General features: G+C 40.1%; 1 protein-coding gene across 1 annotated transcript in view; it reads right to left on the reverse strand.

The window, feature by feature from the left end:
- Nucleotides 1-17172, reverse strand: part of ITK (IL2 inducible T cell kinase) — a 63562-nt gene that overhangs the window by 27466 nt on the left and 18924 nt on the right. The window contains exons 2-7 of the mRNA XM_072824366.1: nucleotides 15429-15533; nucleotides 13294-13375; nucleotides 11401-11529; nucleotides 8137-8177; nucleotides 5438-5589; nucleotides 1439-1504 (exon numbers count right to left, since the gene is read on the reverse strand). Coding sequence (XP_072680467.1) covers nucleotides 1439-1504; nucleotides 5438-5589; nucleotides 8137-8177; nucleotides 11401-11529; nucleotides 13294-13375; nucleotides 15429-15533 — 575 coding nt within the window. The remainder of the gene's footprint in view (nucleotides 1-1438; nucleotides 1505-5437; nucleotides 5590-8136; nucleotides 8178-11400; nucleotides 11530-13293; nucleotides 13376-15428; nucleotides 15534-17172) is intronic.

Below are 17172 nucleotides of genomic sequence, written 5' to 3' on the forward strand. Positions count from 1 at the left end.
AGATCGTGACCCGACCTGAAATCAAGAGTCAGACACTTAACCAACTGAGCCACCTAGGTGGCCCTATTTTTTTTTTTTTTTTAATGGCTCAAGATTGCTAGTCATCTCCTTAGGCTCCTTTAATGTGGACCAATTTCTCAGTCTTTTGTGTCTTTTATGATATTAACATTATTAAAAAGCCAGTTATATTGTAGAATATGAATCTGTGTATTATTTTCTCATGATGAGATTCAGATTATGCATGTTTGGGCCAGGGTAGCACAGCAGTGATGTTGTGTCCTTCTCAGTGTATCACGTCAGGAGACTTGTGTTGTGAACTTTGATCACTTGGTTAAGATAGAGGTTTATCAAATATTTCCACTTTATTACTAATAAGTGATTTATGAGAAGATACTTTGAAACTAGGTAAATATCAAACTTTCACCTCCCTAGTTCTGAAATTTTCATTGACGTTTCTTCTCTGAATTAGTTGATACTTTGAGTTACAAATGGTGATTTTTAAACGTGGTCATTCCTTCTACATTCATTAGCTGGCACTGTATGGTAAGAAAGAAATTTCTAGTCTATCAAACTATGCTTGTTATTGATTCTTATTTTATTCAATGGATTGTAGTCCATTACTGTCATTACTTATTTTGATACTCAAGTTGTCTTATATTTGGCCAGAAGGTATAATTTTAAGCTGACTTCTGTGTCCATTTCAAGAGTCCACATCATTAAAATATTTTGGGGGGGCAGTACTTCTTTACTTTTTGGTGCAAGGTGTTCCAAGTTCATCCTGTTTTTGTCCCTGCCTCAACTCTGAATCCCCAAGCCATTTCTCCAAGAACTCCATTTTAGTGGGAAGTGCTATTTAGAAATGAAGATCTGTGAACAAATGCTATTCTGGTGCTATGGTGCTATTGCTTCTGGGCCTTTTAGCAGCTGAGCTAGGGAACATATGGACATGGTGAGTACATTGTCCACTACAATTGGATTTCATTAAACACTAAGTAGTTCCATTAAAATTATATCCATGTGAACTCTTCTGTAGATGACAACCTGAAGTAAACAATACAAGCCAAGCAGATATTTAATACCTCTTTGTCTGCTATTTTGGTATTGGAAGTATGCCTTAAAGCATATTTTAAAGTGAGTTTGTATTTGATCCAGTGTTCATATTGGTTTTTTGCTTCTCAAGTAAGACCAACATTCTCAGAAGAACCTTTCCTTTTACTGCAATCTGTGTAGGGATCTTAGAGTCATCTCTGATAAAAGGGGAGGTCACTACATATGTCAGTCCTCTTCTCCTATTTAAAATGTTCCTCTACTATTTACTTAGGGATCAAAGTACAAGAAGAAAAAAAATGCTGGTACTTTTATAATCAATCAATAATTTACTCCTAATCTAAGGAGGACCGTAGTACCATATTTTTAGAAAATATATAAAATATCTTACTCATAGGTTTCCAGGCTATTTGGAGACTTTTCCACCAGATAACTGCTTGGTACATATCCTTCATGCCTGTTAAAAGGGAAATTCATGTTTAGACTATTATAGGACAAACTTTCACATCTCTATTTTAGAGGTTGTTCAATCCACTAAAAGTCATTTAAAGATGGCGGAGTCCCACAGTATTTGGCATTCTTGATAAGACACTTTAAAGTTTTAGAATAAAAGAGTCACTAAAAATAACAAAACTCTGCCATCTGTTAAAGGCAATAGGTTTCATCACTAAAATATAAACCATAATAAATAAGAAGCGACTACTTTACTTAAAAAGCTATATTTGTTGCTCTCCTCATTGTGAAATTTCCTCTAGTGGAAAAAATATTAATGTTTGGTCTCTATTTTCTATAAGGAAACATTTTCTTTGGGGTGCGACAATCAGAATTTTTTCCACTTTTGTGCTACCATTTTATAGTGAGGAAGCCAAAATAATTAAAGTATAAAAAAATCACTTTCCAACCACAGGTCCCAAAAGATACTGCCAGTCAGTGTTATAAGTTTTTAATTCAAGGCCTTCCTAATATTTTATTGTTGTTAATTGAACTCCTTTAAACGTAAATGGTAAAACATGAGAAAAAAGAAGAATCACACTGGATTTAGAGGTGAGAGTTTCTTTTGAGCAGGAATACATAGATGTGCATAAACAAAGACATATGGATAAAGAGACTAATCAGCACACCAAAATACTTTACATTTGTGTATAGCACTGTATTTTTCAAAGCATGTTCACATTCATTATTACATTTAATACTACAAGACAAAAGCAATGTCCTTTGGACTCTCTGGGCCTCTGGCTCCCTCTCTGTAAAATGAAGACCCTAAACTAAATTCCACATAAAGTTCCTCCTGACTCTGCTAGTCTATAAAAAGATGCCTAAGAGTTTCTTGCTCTTTGTTTCATAAAGCATATTTTAATTTTTATATAATAAAGCCATTTTTCAATCTAGTGATGATATTTAATGAGGAATGTATACTCTATTTCACAGAATGGTTTTGAGGAATGAAGAGTTCAAAAATGGGGATGCCAAATATGAGATGATTGTCTCATAACCTGTACCCATGGCTGACACTGCTAGTCAATCGTGGTGTGCTTGCTTTGGAGAATTGAACATCCAGCTTCAGAATTACTCTGAATATGGTGTTCATGGCAGTCTGTCAATCGAAAGAAGTCAAGTTATTCTAAAATTTGCTATTTCTTTTATATCTATCTTTTTGAGTCCACTTGATCATGTCTGGTTTTGTCATGCCATACGTTTACAATTATATTAATAGATCTGATACCATTTTTACTTTTAAATAGAATAACCGTGTTCTAATATGCCAACCACATAACATCATGTGATAATATCATTATCACCAACGGTAATTCTCTTCCCCTTGCATGTGGATGTAGAATTTACAAAGCTTCTTTCACTTTTATCATCTCATTGACTTCCTCAACACTATGAAACAGACAGAGCTGATGTTACCATCTGCATTTTGTAGATAAGGAAATAGACCCACGAAGCATAAGTGACTTTTCCAAAGACCTACAAAAGTAGTTGATATCCAGTCCAAGTCTTCTGTCTCCCCATCTTGTGTACTTTCCACTATCCTGCATTATGACAAAGCACACTGGGGAAATTCCCAAAACACCAGCTAGACTTTAGGGTGTCCTCTTTGATGGCCTTTGAAGTGCAGAGCTGAGCATTTCCACAGGCCACTGAACAAAGGGTGCCACTGTCATTTGGGGAAGTGAAACCCAGGAGAAGAAGTTTCCTGGCACATTAGGTGTGCTAAACAAATGTCAGTTGACTGGAGGAGTGAATTTCTGAGTAAGTTCTGGTGTTTGTAGAACCAGGAAGTCTTATACCTGTCTCTGATGTGGGACTCCTTATAATAGGCAAAGAGAAGGTGATGTGACTGACCTTACTTGCCTTACGAGTCAGCTAGAGAGGGAAACTAGCTCTGGTCTCAGCTAGCCAGCAACACTGTCTCCCAGAATACAGTTCTTGAGCTAACCATATTTTACACCCGTCTTTCACTCTCCCCTATAATGGCATCAATGAGGCTACTTAAAGAGAAGGTGATGTGATGAAACAAATTTGTATGTAAAAACTATGGCCTTAACCTAAAGATATTTGTATGCTTCTTTCTTTATTCATCATATTAGCTTTTTTTAAATTATATTTTTAAAGTTAGTGATACCCACTGTTGACACTCCCACACACTGTTGGTGGGTAGTGGGAATATAAATTTGGCAATCGTTCTGACGGAATTATCTATCAAAATGGAGACATGCTCTAATTCAACAGTTCTGTAGTTAGAATGTGAGATGTATACTTTTTCAAAAGAAAAATATATTTTCAAAAATATATATGTTGCAAATCTTTTTTCAAAACATTGCCTGGAAACATGAGCATGAGCAATACAGCATCTTCACTGTGGCCTTGTTTAAAATAACAAATGAAGAAAACAAATGACTTGGAAACTAAGTGTCCCACCATTTCAGATCATTCAAATATTTATAATACAAGCATTATCGGGCAGCTCAGTGGTTTAGTGCCGCCTTCGGCCCAGGGCGTGATCCTGGAGACCCAGGATCGAGTCCCACATCGGGCTCCTTGCATGGAGCCTGCTTCTCTCTCTGCCTGTGTCTCTGCCTCTCTTTCTCTCTCTGTGTCTCTCATGAATAAATAAATTAAATCTTTAAAAAAAAAACCAAGCATATCTTCCAAAACTATGCAATTATTTAAAAAACAAAGTAGATTTGTATCTGCTGATATGAAAAGATCTCTGAGACACATTACCAAAGGTTAAAGGCAAGATGAACAGAATGAATCACCTTTGTTCAAGTGAAAAGAAAGGATGCATTTGTGTATGTATAACTTTTTGTCTGGGATACACAAGAAAATGTTGATAGTGATTACTTTTGGGATTGATATGGGCACAAATGGAGGTTGGATTTTTTTTTTTTTTAAATAAGACATCAATTTAGGTCATCCAAATGTCACAGTTATGGAGTATTTTTCTTATTTATATCTTTAATCAGTAATAACCTCATACTTTAAGAATACATAAACCCCTAATATTAACATACAAGAATGTTCATTGCAGTGTTGTTAATATCTGCAAAATACTGGAAGTAATCTGAATGCCCCAAAAGGGGATTCCTAATTATGGTACACTTTTGTATCGGATTTATGCAATCATTGAAATCATATTCTGGAGAATATTCTGTGGCTTGGGCAAATACCTCTGATGTATTAAAATGAAAAACTAAAGCCTTATAAAGCAGCACAAACCTGAGAAACTTAAAAACATTACAACTAAGGTTTTCATGCTAGTATCTAAGTCATATATATCCTAGGCATTCTGAAGGTTAACAAAAGTAATTTTGTTGTATTTCAGATCAGAGAAAGGCTCAAATCCTATAGTGGACAATTGGTATTAGCACAACTTAACTTTCTCCCTGACTCATGTAGATGGCTAGTTCAAAGACTGGTAACGTAGCTACTCTTTCATATCTTCTTCCTGATACTTCTTAATATAACCACTAATCTGTACTATTTCTACATGTCTTTTCTTTTCTTTGAAAATAGACACGTCATGATGGGATGTGCCTTCAGTCTCATCCAAACACTCAAGAAAATAGTGCTTCCTTGTAGAACAAGCTGCCAATCTCCTGCTCTGCGGATGTCTGTGGAAAAATCCAGGAATTTTTAGATGGGCTCAGAGACTGGGAGTGCTTGATGGGTAGAGAGCATAGCAAGTGACTGCCTCTGCCACTTCTGAGAAGTGGAAAGAACCCCTCAACCCACTTCTGCCTTCCTTTTCCTCCTAACTCTGCTCTCTTCTCCTACATCAGTGAAGTGGTCATGCTGACGGAGGGAGGACAAATCATTCCAGTGTTTTCTCTATTCCCACCTCACGTCAAGCGCTGGCACAGCAACCACAAAGATGCCTTACCCATTCCTGTCCTGTACCCTCCACCAGTGAATCTCGGAACTGTCCAGCAGGTAGTACTCCTCATTGCGTTGTAGCATGAGTTCCTGTGGGTCATTTGTTTGGTAGTCATACAAGGCAATGACAATGGTTTCTTCGGGTTCCCGAAGTGATCGCTGGAGGAGGTAGAAAACAAAACCAAGCAATGACATAGACAGGAGATAAACTGCAGAACAAAATCAACAAGTCCTTAAATTATAACTTGCTCCTGATTCTATGCTGGGTCAACACATCAGCTCCTACAATCCACTGGGTATTCACTAAAACCACCTGCCTTCTCTAGTTGGGTTTCTTTATGACTTAGGACTACAGTGCTGAATATGACACAAAGACACTCAGTACCTGGAATTCATTTCCCCTCTCATTCTGTGTGGTGAATTTTGACCACAGTGAATTCCAAGCAGCCACATGCTTTTCATAAAAGTCTGCTGGTCACACATTATAGCCTCTCTGCGGAAAGCGTCATATTCTTGGTGAAAGTGATGCAGTCAGTGCTAGGTTATTCAGTACAGACTTTTCTGATTTGACTGTGGTTTTGTCCAGATCTATAGAATCATAGACTACCAGAACTGGAATGCCTCTGAGAGATCATTCAATCCATTCTTTTGTTTGAAATGGGGAAACAGAGGCCCAAATGGGGAAATGAATATAGCTAAGCTTAGCACTTGAATTAGCCTTAATGCTTTCTCTTTGATAGCACATGGACTTCCTTCTTCCTCTTAGGGGCTCTCTTGCCTAAGTGTCTACTCCTCAGCATTTTTTTAAGGATGATATATTGAAGACATGAAGAAGAGACTACAAGCAAACAATTGTGGAAGTTCAGGAAGGGCACACTTGCTACAGGTTGGCAGATTTTGTGAGACAGTATATATGGAAGAGACTGAGATTACTGGTGATGATGAGATATGGTGGTGTTGGGAAACCAAAATGTCTGTGAGGACATTGAAGCATTTGGCGGTATAAAAATCCCAGAGATTTAAAAAGAAAAACTTGTCATACTAATGTACGAGTCAGATTAGGATCTGAAGTCTAGATATTGGTGGAGCTCATTAGGTAGTGTTTTGGAGTACTGCAGATGAGAGTCAATGGGACTGAGGCTTTCACCCCCACAGCTAATGGAGGAAGGAGTTGTATTCAAGGACACTTGGAGATTAAAGAGGGCTGTGACATCATGGTATTCATCCCATTATAGGCCCAACTAATTGATCGATCTCTGTGAAAAGATAGGTCACAGCGGGGTTCTCAAACGATGGTGGTACCTTTCCATAGGGAGCATCTTGACATCTATGGGAGTGTTGTGAATGTCACAAAGGTTTAGGTGTGCTGCTAGCATTTAATGGGAGAGGGCCAAGAATGCAAAAATCTCTGCACTATCTCACATTCTGAAAAACATTCAAATGTCCTGTTAGACATTCATATGGTGAGAAATCTGCTTATAATGATAATAATAATAATAATAATAATAATAATGTGTAATAATACTCAGAGCCTAGATACAACCTCCACCCTGTATAGGTGGGACTATGAGGGAAACCATCTGCAGCCAGAGTTGGCTTCCCCAGAGCTGGCTTGGTATTACTTAAATCTTATAGATCAATACATTAGATCAGTGTTTCTCCCTACTTCATTGTGCCCCAGAATTACCTGGAGGTTTATTAAAACTCAGATTGCTGAGACCCTCTTCCAGAATTATGAAGACAGTAGATCTGGGATCCAGTTTGAGCATTTATATTGCATTTCTAACAAGCTCCCAGGTGATACCAATACTGCTGGTCCAGGGACCACACTTTGAGAACCACCACTTGAATTAAAACCACCATGCCTGAAACTCTGTTGCCTACTAGCTTAACAACTAAGTTGCTGAATGGCCTTGGAAAAGCCTCAAAACCTCTCTTGGGACTTGATTTCCCAAGCTTTAAAATGTGAATAAAACTATAACCCTCTGTAGTGGCTGGCTAGAACAGATAGTGAGGAAAGGAGGCACATACACACACACATATATAGTATATATATATATATATATATATATATATATATATATATATATACACACACACACATATACATATACATCTTTGAAATAGTAAAAGTGTAGAAGTACTTAAAAATATTAACTATTATCAAAAGTAAGATGTGGAATAATTACACCATTTTATTTTATTTTTTAAAAGATTTTATTTATTCATCTGAGAGAGAGAGAGAGCATGAGTGGGGGTACCAGCAGAAGGAGATGGAGAAGCAGACTCCCTGCTGAGCAGGGAGCCTGGCATGGGGCTCTATCCCAGGACCCAGAGATCATAACCTGAGCTGAAGGCAGATGCTTAACCATCTGAGCCATCCAGGTGCCCCAGTACATCATTTTATATACATAGCTTTATTATACCTCAAAGTGGTCAGGTAGCTGGATATACAGTTTGATACCAATACGTTTTTGTTGAGTGAATAAAATAAACTGAGGTTTTAGCAGCTGAATTGTCCTTTTGTGCAAATAGACACATGAGACAGTTCAGGTCCAAGAAACCCAGTGTGTTCATTTCAACTGAATTACTACAACCTGCTGCATTGCCCAAGATTTGAAAAAATCTGGACAAATGGGGAAAGTGCAGAGGGGACATGCTAGTTAGGCAGCTGCAGTGCTGGGCGCCCACCGTGCCCTCACTTACCCTGTTGTCTTCAGGAGTAGGAGGAAGAGGCTTCTTTGAAGCTGAAACAAGAAAAACAGAAAAACAAAATGAACATGAAACTGAATGTGCCCAACTGGAGGTGAGCAGCCAGGGGGCTTTTCAGAGAAAAGAGGCCCTTGGGAGAACACTAGAAGCAAAGGGTCAGAAGGAGATGTTGAGACACAGAAAGGAAAATCGGCTGTGTAGAGCCTGAGTTTTATCTCTTTTAGCATGTTGGTTCCCCATTTCATTTTCTAGGAGATACTAGAAGCTTCTAGAAGTCAATATTCTGTGTTCCTAGGAAAAACCTAATCCAACAGTTGCTACAGAGGTGTTAGGCTTGTGTCCTTCTCTGTGGGCCGGGAGACCTCCACAAACACACCTACCACATGCCAAACCCCAGAGTGGGAATTGATGACTCAGGGTAACAGTGACTCACTGGCTTCCTGAGGCAGCTGTGGGCTTGGGGAGGGGGCGGGTGCGGTGAGGGAGGGGTCATTGTGTTAGTTAATGCTTCTGAGCATGTGTTCCTACTATCTCCTCCAAACAACACCCTAAGCACCTCTCTCTCTGTTTATCTGTTTGTGTCTCCACATTTCCCTCTCTTTACCTCTCCTCTCTGCCTTTTTTTCTCTTTCCTCCTCTCATCTTTTTCTCCTTTTTCTTCTCTCTCTCCTTTCATCTCTTCCTCTCTGTCTCTTGATATTTCTCCTTTGAGGCACTGAAAAGGTCAGGCCTGGAATCAATAGACCAAAATTGAATGTCTGGGAGTAGGTGGGGCATGGGAGGCAGCACATAGGCTTCTGCTTAATTCAAAGAATTATTTAATAATTAGATAGAAAATGGGAATAGACTCAATAAGTAGGTGGTGAGCTCCTCATCTCCATGTGAGGTTGACTCACATACAAGGTTAATCCTTGCCTGACTGGCACAGTACCTCCCAGGAATGTGGTAAGAGGAGATCCACACAATGACATGGGAACCCAGCCCCTGTGCTAACTTCTTAAGCAAGAGCACGGTGGGGTATTGACCTGGGTTTGTGATTAACCGAGAAGAAGAAAACAAACATAATTGGAAGCGTGGTTCCTACTGAGCACTCAACTCAGAGCACCAGGGGACTGGTGTTCTCACCCCAGCTCTACCAGGAATGAGCTGTGTGGCCTTGGGCCTCTTGTAGCCCTAAACATTCTGTGACAGGTATCTCTTCTTCTAGCCTTAGTCTTCCCTTCTTTCTTCTCCCTCTGTGTGAAGTTGGTGTGTACTGACATCAGGGCCAGTTCTGGTTGCAGAAATGAGTGTCACTGTGGATTGGGTAGAGCAGGGTCCATTTTTACCCAACCACCTCTGTTGCTTTCCAGACATAGACACACATACTGCTATATCTCAGGTTCAGATTCCTCTGTCCCCAGATAGGAAAGACTGGTAGGCACAGTTACCATTTATTGAGAACTCGGACATCTCAATGCCAGCAGCTGTGCTAAGAGCTTTCCACAATCCCATTATCACAACACAAATGCACAACCACTAACAGAGTGACTATACAGTGGTTAGGCCCTGGATTCATGTGGCAAGTTCAGCATGAGAAGCCCTCTCCAAGTGTCATCCTGGTGAGTCATTCAGATGCCCCCGGTCCTGTGTCTAAGACTCAATGGAGGTTAAATCCCATGCACCCTAAAGAGGATCAGCAGCAACATGCAGGGTGAAAACTGCAAAATGGAAATACAGATTCAAAGAATCCAGAGCTGGAAAGGGGCTTAGAAATTGTTTCATCTTAGGACCCCTGAAACTTTCCCTAACATGGGAGAGATGAGGACATTAGGGCCCTTGATGGCCAAGTGACTTGTCTAAGGGCCCAAGCAAGGTGCTGGCAGGAATTTGGAGACCAGGCTGCTGGGCTTTGGAAAGGGCTTTTACTCACTGGAGAAAGCCCAGGCCATTTTGTTATCATGGTGGATTTCACTCATATAAAACCTGTTTCTTTTTTATGAAACACTAGCCTTTGTGAGTATGGGCTGTAGGATAATGCAGAAGATCATTCACTTCTAAAACTAGGTATATATTGTTCTTCTGGGCTAAGCAAGGGACTGGCAACCTTAAATTTTCTTTCCCAATGGGGAAGGTGAGAAGCGGTGGTTTTAAAAGTGGTACTAAGAGGGGCTGTGACTCAGGAAGCCACGGAAAACCCAGCCATGTGTTACATTTAGCACATCCGTTTTGGGTTGTCAACGTGAGGTATTAGGTTTTTGTGCAAAGAAGAAACTGAGAGATGAGAAAAAGTGGCTAGGGTAAGAGAGGTTGAGAGGAGAGAGGAATGGGAGCAAAACAATTCACAGGATCCATCATTGCTATTCAACAATGGCTTGGCAGAGCACTTCCTCACGGTGTGACCTTGAGCATACCTAACATCTCAAGGTCTTCTGCTTCTGTGACTTCACACCATCTACCCCAGACAACTGTGAGGAATGGGAGCACACCATGTGTAAAAGTGCATGCAGGTGAAGCTGCACTTCATTGAAGGTTCAAGTCCCAGAGCCATCGCGGGAGAGAAAGCCGGGTTGCATACCAATCTCAAGTTCTGGGGCCTTTGACCTCCAGGGATTAGAAACAATGTTTTTTGTTTTCATTTTGCATTTAGGCTGTGGCCTTCTTTTCTCTGAGATTACAGAGATCAACAGCGAGTTTGAAGGGGAAGCAGGGAGAAGCCGCAGAGTGCAGTAAGCAGTTTTGGGGTTTGCTTTCTTCCCCTCCAACAGTATAAAGTTGAGCTGGTGTAATTAAACCCATGTGTGACGTGACACCATTATAATAAATAAATAATGTATGTACCTCTAAATCTGTCTCTACAACTTAAGATTTAAGTAGACGATGTCATTTACATTTTCTATCTTGAAGGTTATAGCAGTGTTTCCCAAACTTCACTGTGTACACAAATCTCCAGGAGATTTGTTAAAACACAAGTTTTGATCTGGTGGACCTGGGATGGGGTCAGAGAATTTATATTTCTAGCTCACAGGGATGTTGACACTACTGGTCCAAGGATCATACTTCTAGTAGCAAGGAGTATAAAGACATAAGGTTTGAGATGAAAAAACATCAGCAGACTAATGGTTGAGGCAGATGATTTCCCTCTGAAAGTTCTGAAAATGCAGAATTTTGTATTTAAGCCCTGACCCTCCTGATGACGGGAAGCTGAGAGCTTTTACTTCCTATGACTAGAGAGATCAGTCATTTTGCAAAGGAGAAAGGGAATTCCCAGTCCCTTACCATTCTTGGTTGGATCGTACTGAGCACAGCCCACTGCAAGCTTCTCCATCTGAGCACAGCACCTCCACCTCCCATCCATCCAGAAATTAGGATGGTACATGGGCACCAAACTGTTGTTATTCTTTGTTTCTGAAAGAGATCGGCACCAGTAGAAGAGTTACTTCCAGGTCAGTCTACCAAGGGCTACCAACTTTCCAACTCTCTGCAATCAGACCCTGCTGTGTGAGCTTGAGTGAGGAGTACCCAGAATAGTCAGAAAAAATGGTCTTTTCCCCAAGCATATCCATTTATGCAGCAGTACATGCTGGACTTAGGCATCATCAGATCTGGGTTCTTGGCGGCTGGCCTTGCCTTAATTGTAGGTCCCTTGCTTGGACAACACCCTCGTCTGTTCAATGAGATTGTTAGACTGGATCAGCGGGCCCTACAAAAGTGCCCAAGGGGCAATGGGGAGACTGAGTAGGAGGGATCCCTACCCCCTCGTCTCTCTACCTTCAACCACAGGAATTTTGCTTTTATCGGTTCCAGATTTGTGGCTTTAAAGTGAGACTTTGGTAGGAAAAAAAAAAAAAGAGGTTCTCTTGCCAAAGAAAAGAAGTATAAGGAATGGAGATCTAGACAAGCCATCTCAAATGTTCCTTCCAGCTCTAACATCCTGTGAGTAAAGCCCTCCACAGAGGGAAAACGGCCAATGGACATAATTGGGGCCCTTTTGATAACTTTTGTTCCTTAATGTTTATACTAAGTCCCATGACTTGAGAGCCTTTTCTAGCTTCTCTAGTGCTGGCCTGCTCATACCCCATTTGAGACAATGACCTTGGAGGGAGATAAGAACTGTATTTTTATTCTCATTTTTCAGATAAAGCCATCCTAGCTCCTGAGATTCCAAATGGCTGGCTTATACTTAGTCCTTATAGCTACTTAGGGACAGATTAGTATCTGAACCCAGTTCTCCTGTAAATCCAGGGCTTCAGGTGAAATAACAGTACTACTGGTTGAGGACTTTCTTTGGGTATTGTTGGAAGTATCTGATGGGTCTTTACACATTTAATTCTCACAATAATGATGTGACCGATGGTTACTAGTCAGAGTTTATAGCTGAGGAAATGGAGACACAGGAAGGTCAAAGAGCTAGCCCCAGGTCACATACTCATAACTGGCAGAGCTGGGATTTTCACCTTAGCAGCCTGGTTGCACATCTCGCATACACCCAAACACTCTGCTGGTTCTAATTATGCTGCCTGGAAGGGGAGCCTTAAGGAATACCCTTCCTGCTGCCCTGAAAACCGTTAAAGCTAGCTAACATTGATTGGGTGCCGACTCTGGCCAGGCTGGTTTCAAGGGCTTTACTTGAAGCAGTTCTGGAGGCAGGTACTATTATTATCACTCTCTCCTTCTTTCCTTTTTTATAGATAGGGGAAACTGAAGTGCAGAGCAGCTGAGGACGTTGCCCACGCACACATGGCTAGTCAGTAGCAGAGCCGGGATTCAAACTCAGGTCATCTAACTCAATGGCCCATCTTCTTCACACAAGACCAGGAGTTGGCAAACTTTTTCTTAAAGGGTCAGATAGTAAATATTTTAGGTTTTGTTCACCAGTAGGAAAAACCGATATATTATGGAGGTACTTCCCTAATGTTTTAAAATGGGGCCATGTAAAAATACAAAGACCATCCTTAGCTCAGACCCTTATAAGAATGGGTGGTAGGCTGGATTTGGCTGACCCTGCACTGTACTGATTGTTGCCTCTTGGGCCCAGGGTGAAAAATTGGAATCCAACACCAACACCAAAAGCAAGAAATATTTGACCATCAGCTGCCCTTTATCTTACAGAGGAACCCAAGCCTATAATCAAATAATCTGTGGGAGCCATTTACACAGGAGATTAGTTACCTTCTTTAAGGGCCAGAACCCAGCGCTGCCGGCTCTCACGGTCTGGAGCAAACACATAGAGGAGGTAGTTGTCATGCACAACCTGGAGATAGATACACACAGATTCCAAGGTGAATGGTGCACCCAGAGATGGATGGCTGACAGTAGGCCCATCTAGCATACTGAACTGAGAGTGGGGCCTTGGGCGTTTGTCACTTACAGGCACACATCTGGGTGATTAGGGGACCTGTGTCATTTTTAATTCAGATATTTGAATGCTGTGCAGACACAGGGTAAATCCCCACAGCTCACACAACTTGTTTGAGATTCCATGTTACTAGTAAGCCATTGCTAAATTAAAACAGCTAGAGAATAAGCTCTCCATGTGACAGGACATTTATTTCCCATATTAATTTTTAGGTGATTAAAAAATCTTTCTGGCATATGAAAGAGTAAGAAATTAGATGAAAAATGTATAATCGAGATTTTAGAAACTTCTTAGTTTGAAATAATATAATAATATATGAAACCACCCCACTGGTTCTATAAAGAGTACAGAGTTCCTGTGTTCTTTTCACCCACCTCTCCTTAATGATAACATCTTATTACATAACCATAGTACAGTTTCAAAACCAGGAAATTGACATTGGTCCAACACTACTAACTTAGAGTACAGATCTTTGAATTTCACCAGTTTTTTTCATGAATCTTAAAAAAAAAATTTTTTTTAATGGGCTCCATGTCCAGTGTGGAGCCCAACACAAGACTTGAATTTACAACCCTAAGATCAAGACCTGAGCTGAGATCAAGAGTCAGGGGTGCAGGTACTCCCTTAATGTAGTCATTTTTAAAAAGATTTCATTGATTTATTTGAGAGAGAGAGACAGCATGAGGGGAGAGAGGAGAGGCAGAGGGAGAGGGAGAAGCAGACTCCCCACTGAGGAGGGAGTCCAATTAGGGGTTTCATCTCAGGACCCCCAAGATCATGACCTGAGTGGAAGGCAGATGCTTAACCCCCACCCAGGGGACCCAAATGTACTCATTTTTAATTGGAATTTTAATGATAGGAAAATGCATGCTCTTTGTTTTATTTTCGTTACTAAAAATGTCAACCCGTGGAGGTCAATTTTCTAATAGGAAAAGAGTCCTTTTCTACATCACATTTAAAAATGGAATATTTACCTCTCAAATTGGCAAAGAGGAACAGTACCCTAGAATGTACAAGGAGATATTTACTCTCCTTCAGAGTCATAGATGCCAAGAGTGATGACAAGATTTGGACAATGTCATGACCTGAAGACTAATGATAACCTCCACCAATTCTGTCCAGTAGGACTTTGTGCAATGGTGGAAATGTTTTATAACCTGTGCTGTCCAATACACAGCTGTTGAACATGTGAAATGTTCATTCCACTGTGGCTTAGTGTGACTCAGAAATTTTTAATATTGTTTAATTTACATTTAAATATTGAACATCCACATGTATATTGAACAACACAACTCTAGATAGCTCTGAGATTATAAAATTTGAATCTTTTTGTCCCAGAATCTCCAAACAATTTAAAATCAAGTACTGCAATCTGTTGCCCCAAAACATGAGTAAATTGTACTTAAAGAAAATTGGGCTTGGGGCCATTTTTTAAAAAAGATTTTATTTAATTTTTAATTTTTAAAATTTATTTATTCATGAGAGACAGAGAGGTAGGCAGAGACACAGACAGAGGGAGAAGCAGGCTCCATGCAGGGATCCCGATGTAGGACTCGATCCCGAGACTCTGGGACAATGTCGTGAGCCAAAGGCAGATGCCCAACTGCTGAGCCACCCGGGCGACCCGGCTTGGGGCCATTAATAGTTTTCCCCCTTCCTTTAGGAACAGAGAATTGGGACTTTTGTTGAGGTAGGGAAGACATAAGAGAAAAGTAAATGAGGTAAGAAAACTTTTTCAAGATTTTGTGCTTTGCTGAATTGAATGAATGAATGAGTGGATGGATGGATGGATGGATGTAAGAACATAGCAGTTTTCTTCTGGGGTTAATCTAAGATCTAACTATATAGATCCTAGTCAACCCTGTCCCACCTTCTATTACAAAGACTAAAGATTTCAACCATTGTCCAAGGAATGGGGAGCTAGAACCCTTGGGCATAGTGGACTTACCTGAAATGGATATTTATAGTGGCATGGGATACTAATGTCACTTTTCACAATCTCGACACATTTGATTCGGGAGAGTTCAATGGAGCCCTTCAATGTGCGCTTTTTCTGTGCGGAAAAAAGCATATTCTATTTAAAGAAGAGAGCAGACAGTGTTTTTGTCCAGGTTGCTTGTAGAAATCCATTACTGGATAAGACCCATTAGCTTTGTAAACGAAACCCTCCACCCCCTATATATCTAGAAGCTACTGGTTGACCCTCTGTGCCTCAGAGAGATGCTCTCAGCAGACTCCTGGGAGAACATTCCCTGTGAATTGTCTCTTGATGAGGTGGACTGATTTTTACCCATTGAGCCACGACATCTTATATGTTAGGGACCTTTTGGCAAACAGCAGTATTGTAGCTGGGGTGAGGAGTGCAGTACAGAAACCACTACATGTGTGCACATTCTCTCTGTACTGTGCCAATCCATTACCTGGCCTGGATGGTGATATATACCTTCAGTGGCACTTTTCTTTTCTACATCTGCCTTCTCCAGGTCCCTCGTATTTATCAACAGTTCCACAACAACACCCCTGTAGGACATTCCTGACTCTGCCTTTAACTTTCTCTTCTTCACCTTCCTCATCTTACTGGCCTCATGTCTTATTTCCTTGGAAATTAGTTAGGTTTATTTCCTTGGTAATTAATTTACATTATGGTCATGTGATAGTCATGCTTTATAATGATTCTACATGTTACTTAATTCTAAGGGTCCTTGTACTTAGAGAGTGGATCCAAGGGGATGTCACCCAATGGGACAGATTCTGTTGTGAACTATCAGGCTCCAAAGAAGGCTAGTTAAGGAAAAGCTTCTGTGGAGCAGAAGCCTTTCACAAGTGCCTAGAATTAGACTTTCATTGAGAGTAGAGTTTAATTCAGCTATGGAACCAGATGCAAAATACTTCATTACACCTTATCTTTTAGAAAGAGGTATCAAATGGTGGTGACTTGGGCAAAAGGTTAAAAAAGGCTAGCTTCAAAGTTGGGTTCTATTTCCTTATTGATTTTCTGTCTGAATAATCTGTCAGTTGACATAAGTGAGGGTGTTCAAGTCCCCTACTATTATTGTATTATTATCAATCTCTCTCTCTCCCTCTATGTCTGTTACTATCTGTTTTATGTTGTTAGGTGTGCTAATGTTGGGTACATTGATACTTACAACTGTTATATCTTCTCATTGTTAGAATTGTAATATCTTCTAATTGTATGGGTCCCTTTATCATTGTATAATGCCCTTTTTCTCTTGTTACCATTTTTTTGTTTTAAAGTTTTATTTTGACTGATATAATTATTGCTAACCTGGATTTTTGTGTGCACGTGTGTCCATTTGCACAGAATACTTTTATTCATCCCTTCACTTTTAGTCTGTGTGTGTCTTTGGGTCTGAAGTGAGTCTCCTATAGACAGCATATAGATGAGTCTTGGTTTATTTTTTTTTTTCAATTCATTCTGTCCCCCTATGTCTTTTGAGTGGAGCATTTAGACTATTTACATATAGTTGCTATGTAAATACTATTTAAATGTAACTGCTTATTGATAGGTGTGTACTCATTGCCATCTTGTTACTTGTTTTCTAGTTGTTTTTGTAATTCTTCTCTGCAAGGTTGGCTCAACCTATAACCATCTCTGTGACCTTGGACAATTCATCTCACCTCCCTGAACTTCACTTTTTATATCCACTAAGTGAGGATATAAATACCTACCT

This window comes from Canis lupus, chromosome 4 (genome assembly GCF_048164855.1).
Source record: "Canis lupus baileyi chromosome 4, mCanLup2.hap1, whole genome shotgun sequence".
Taxonomy (NCBI): Eukaryota; Metazoa; Chordata; class Mammalia; order Carnivora; family Canidae; genus Canis; species Canis lupus.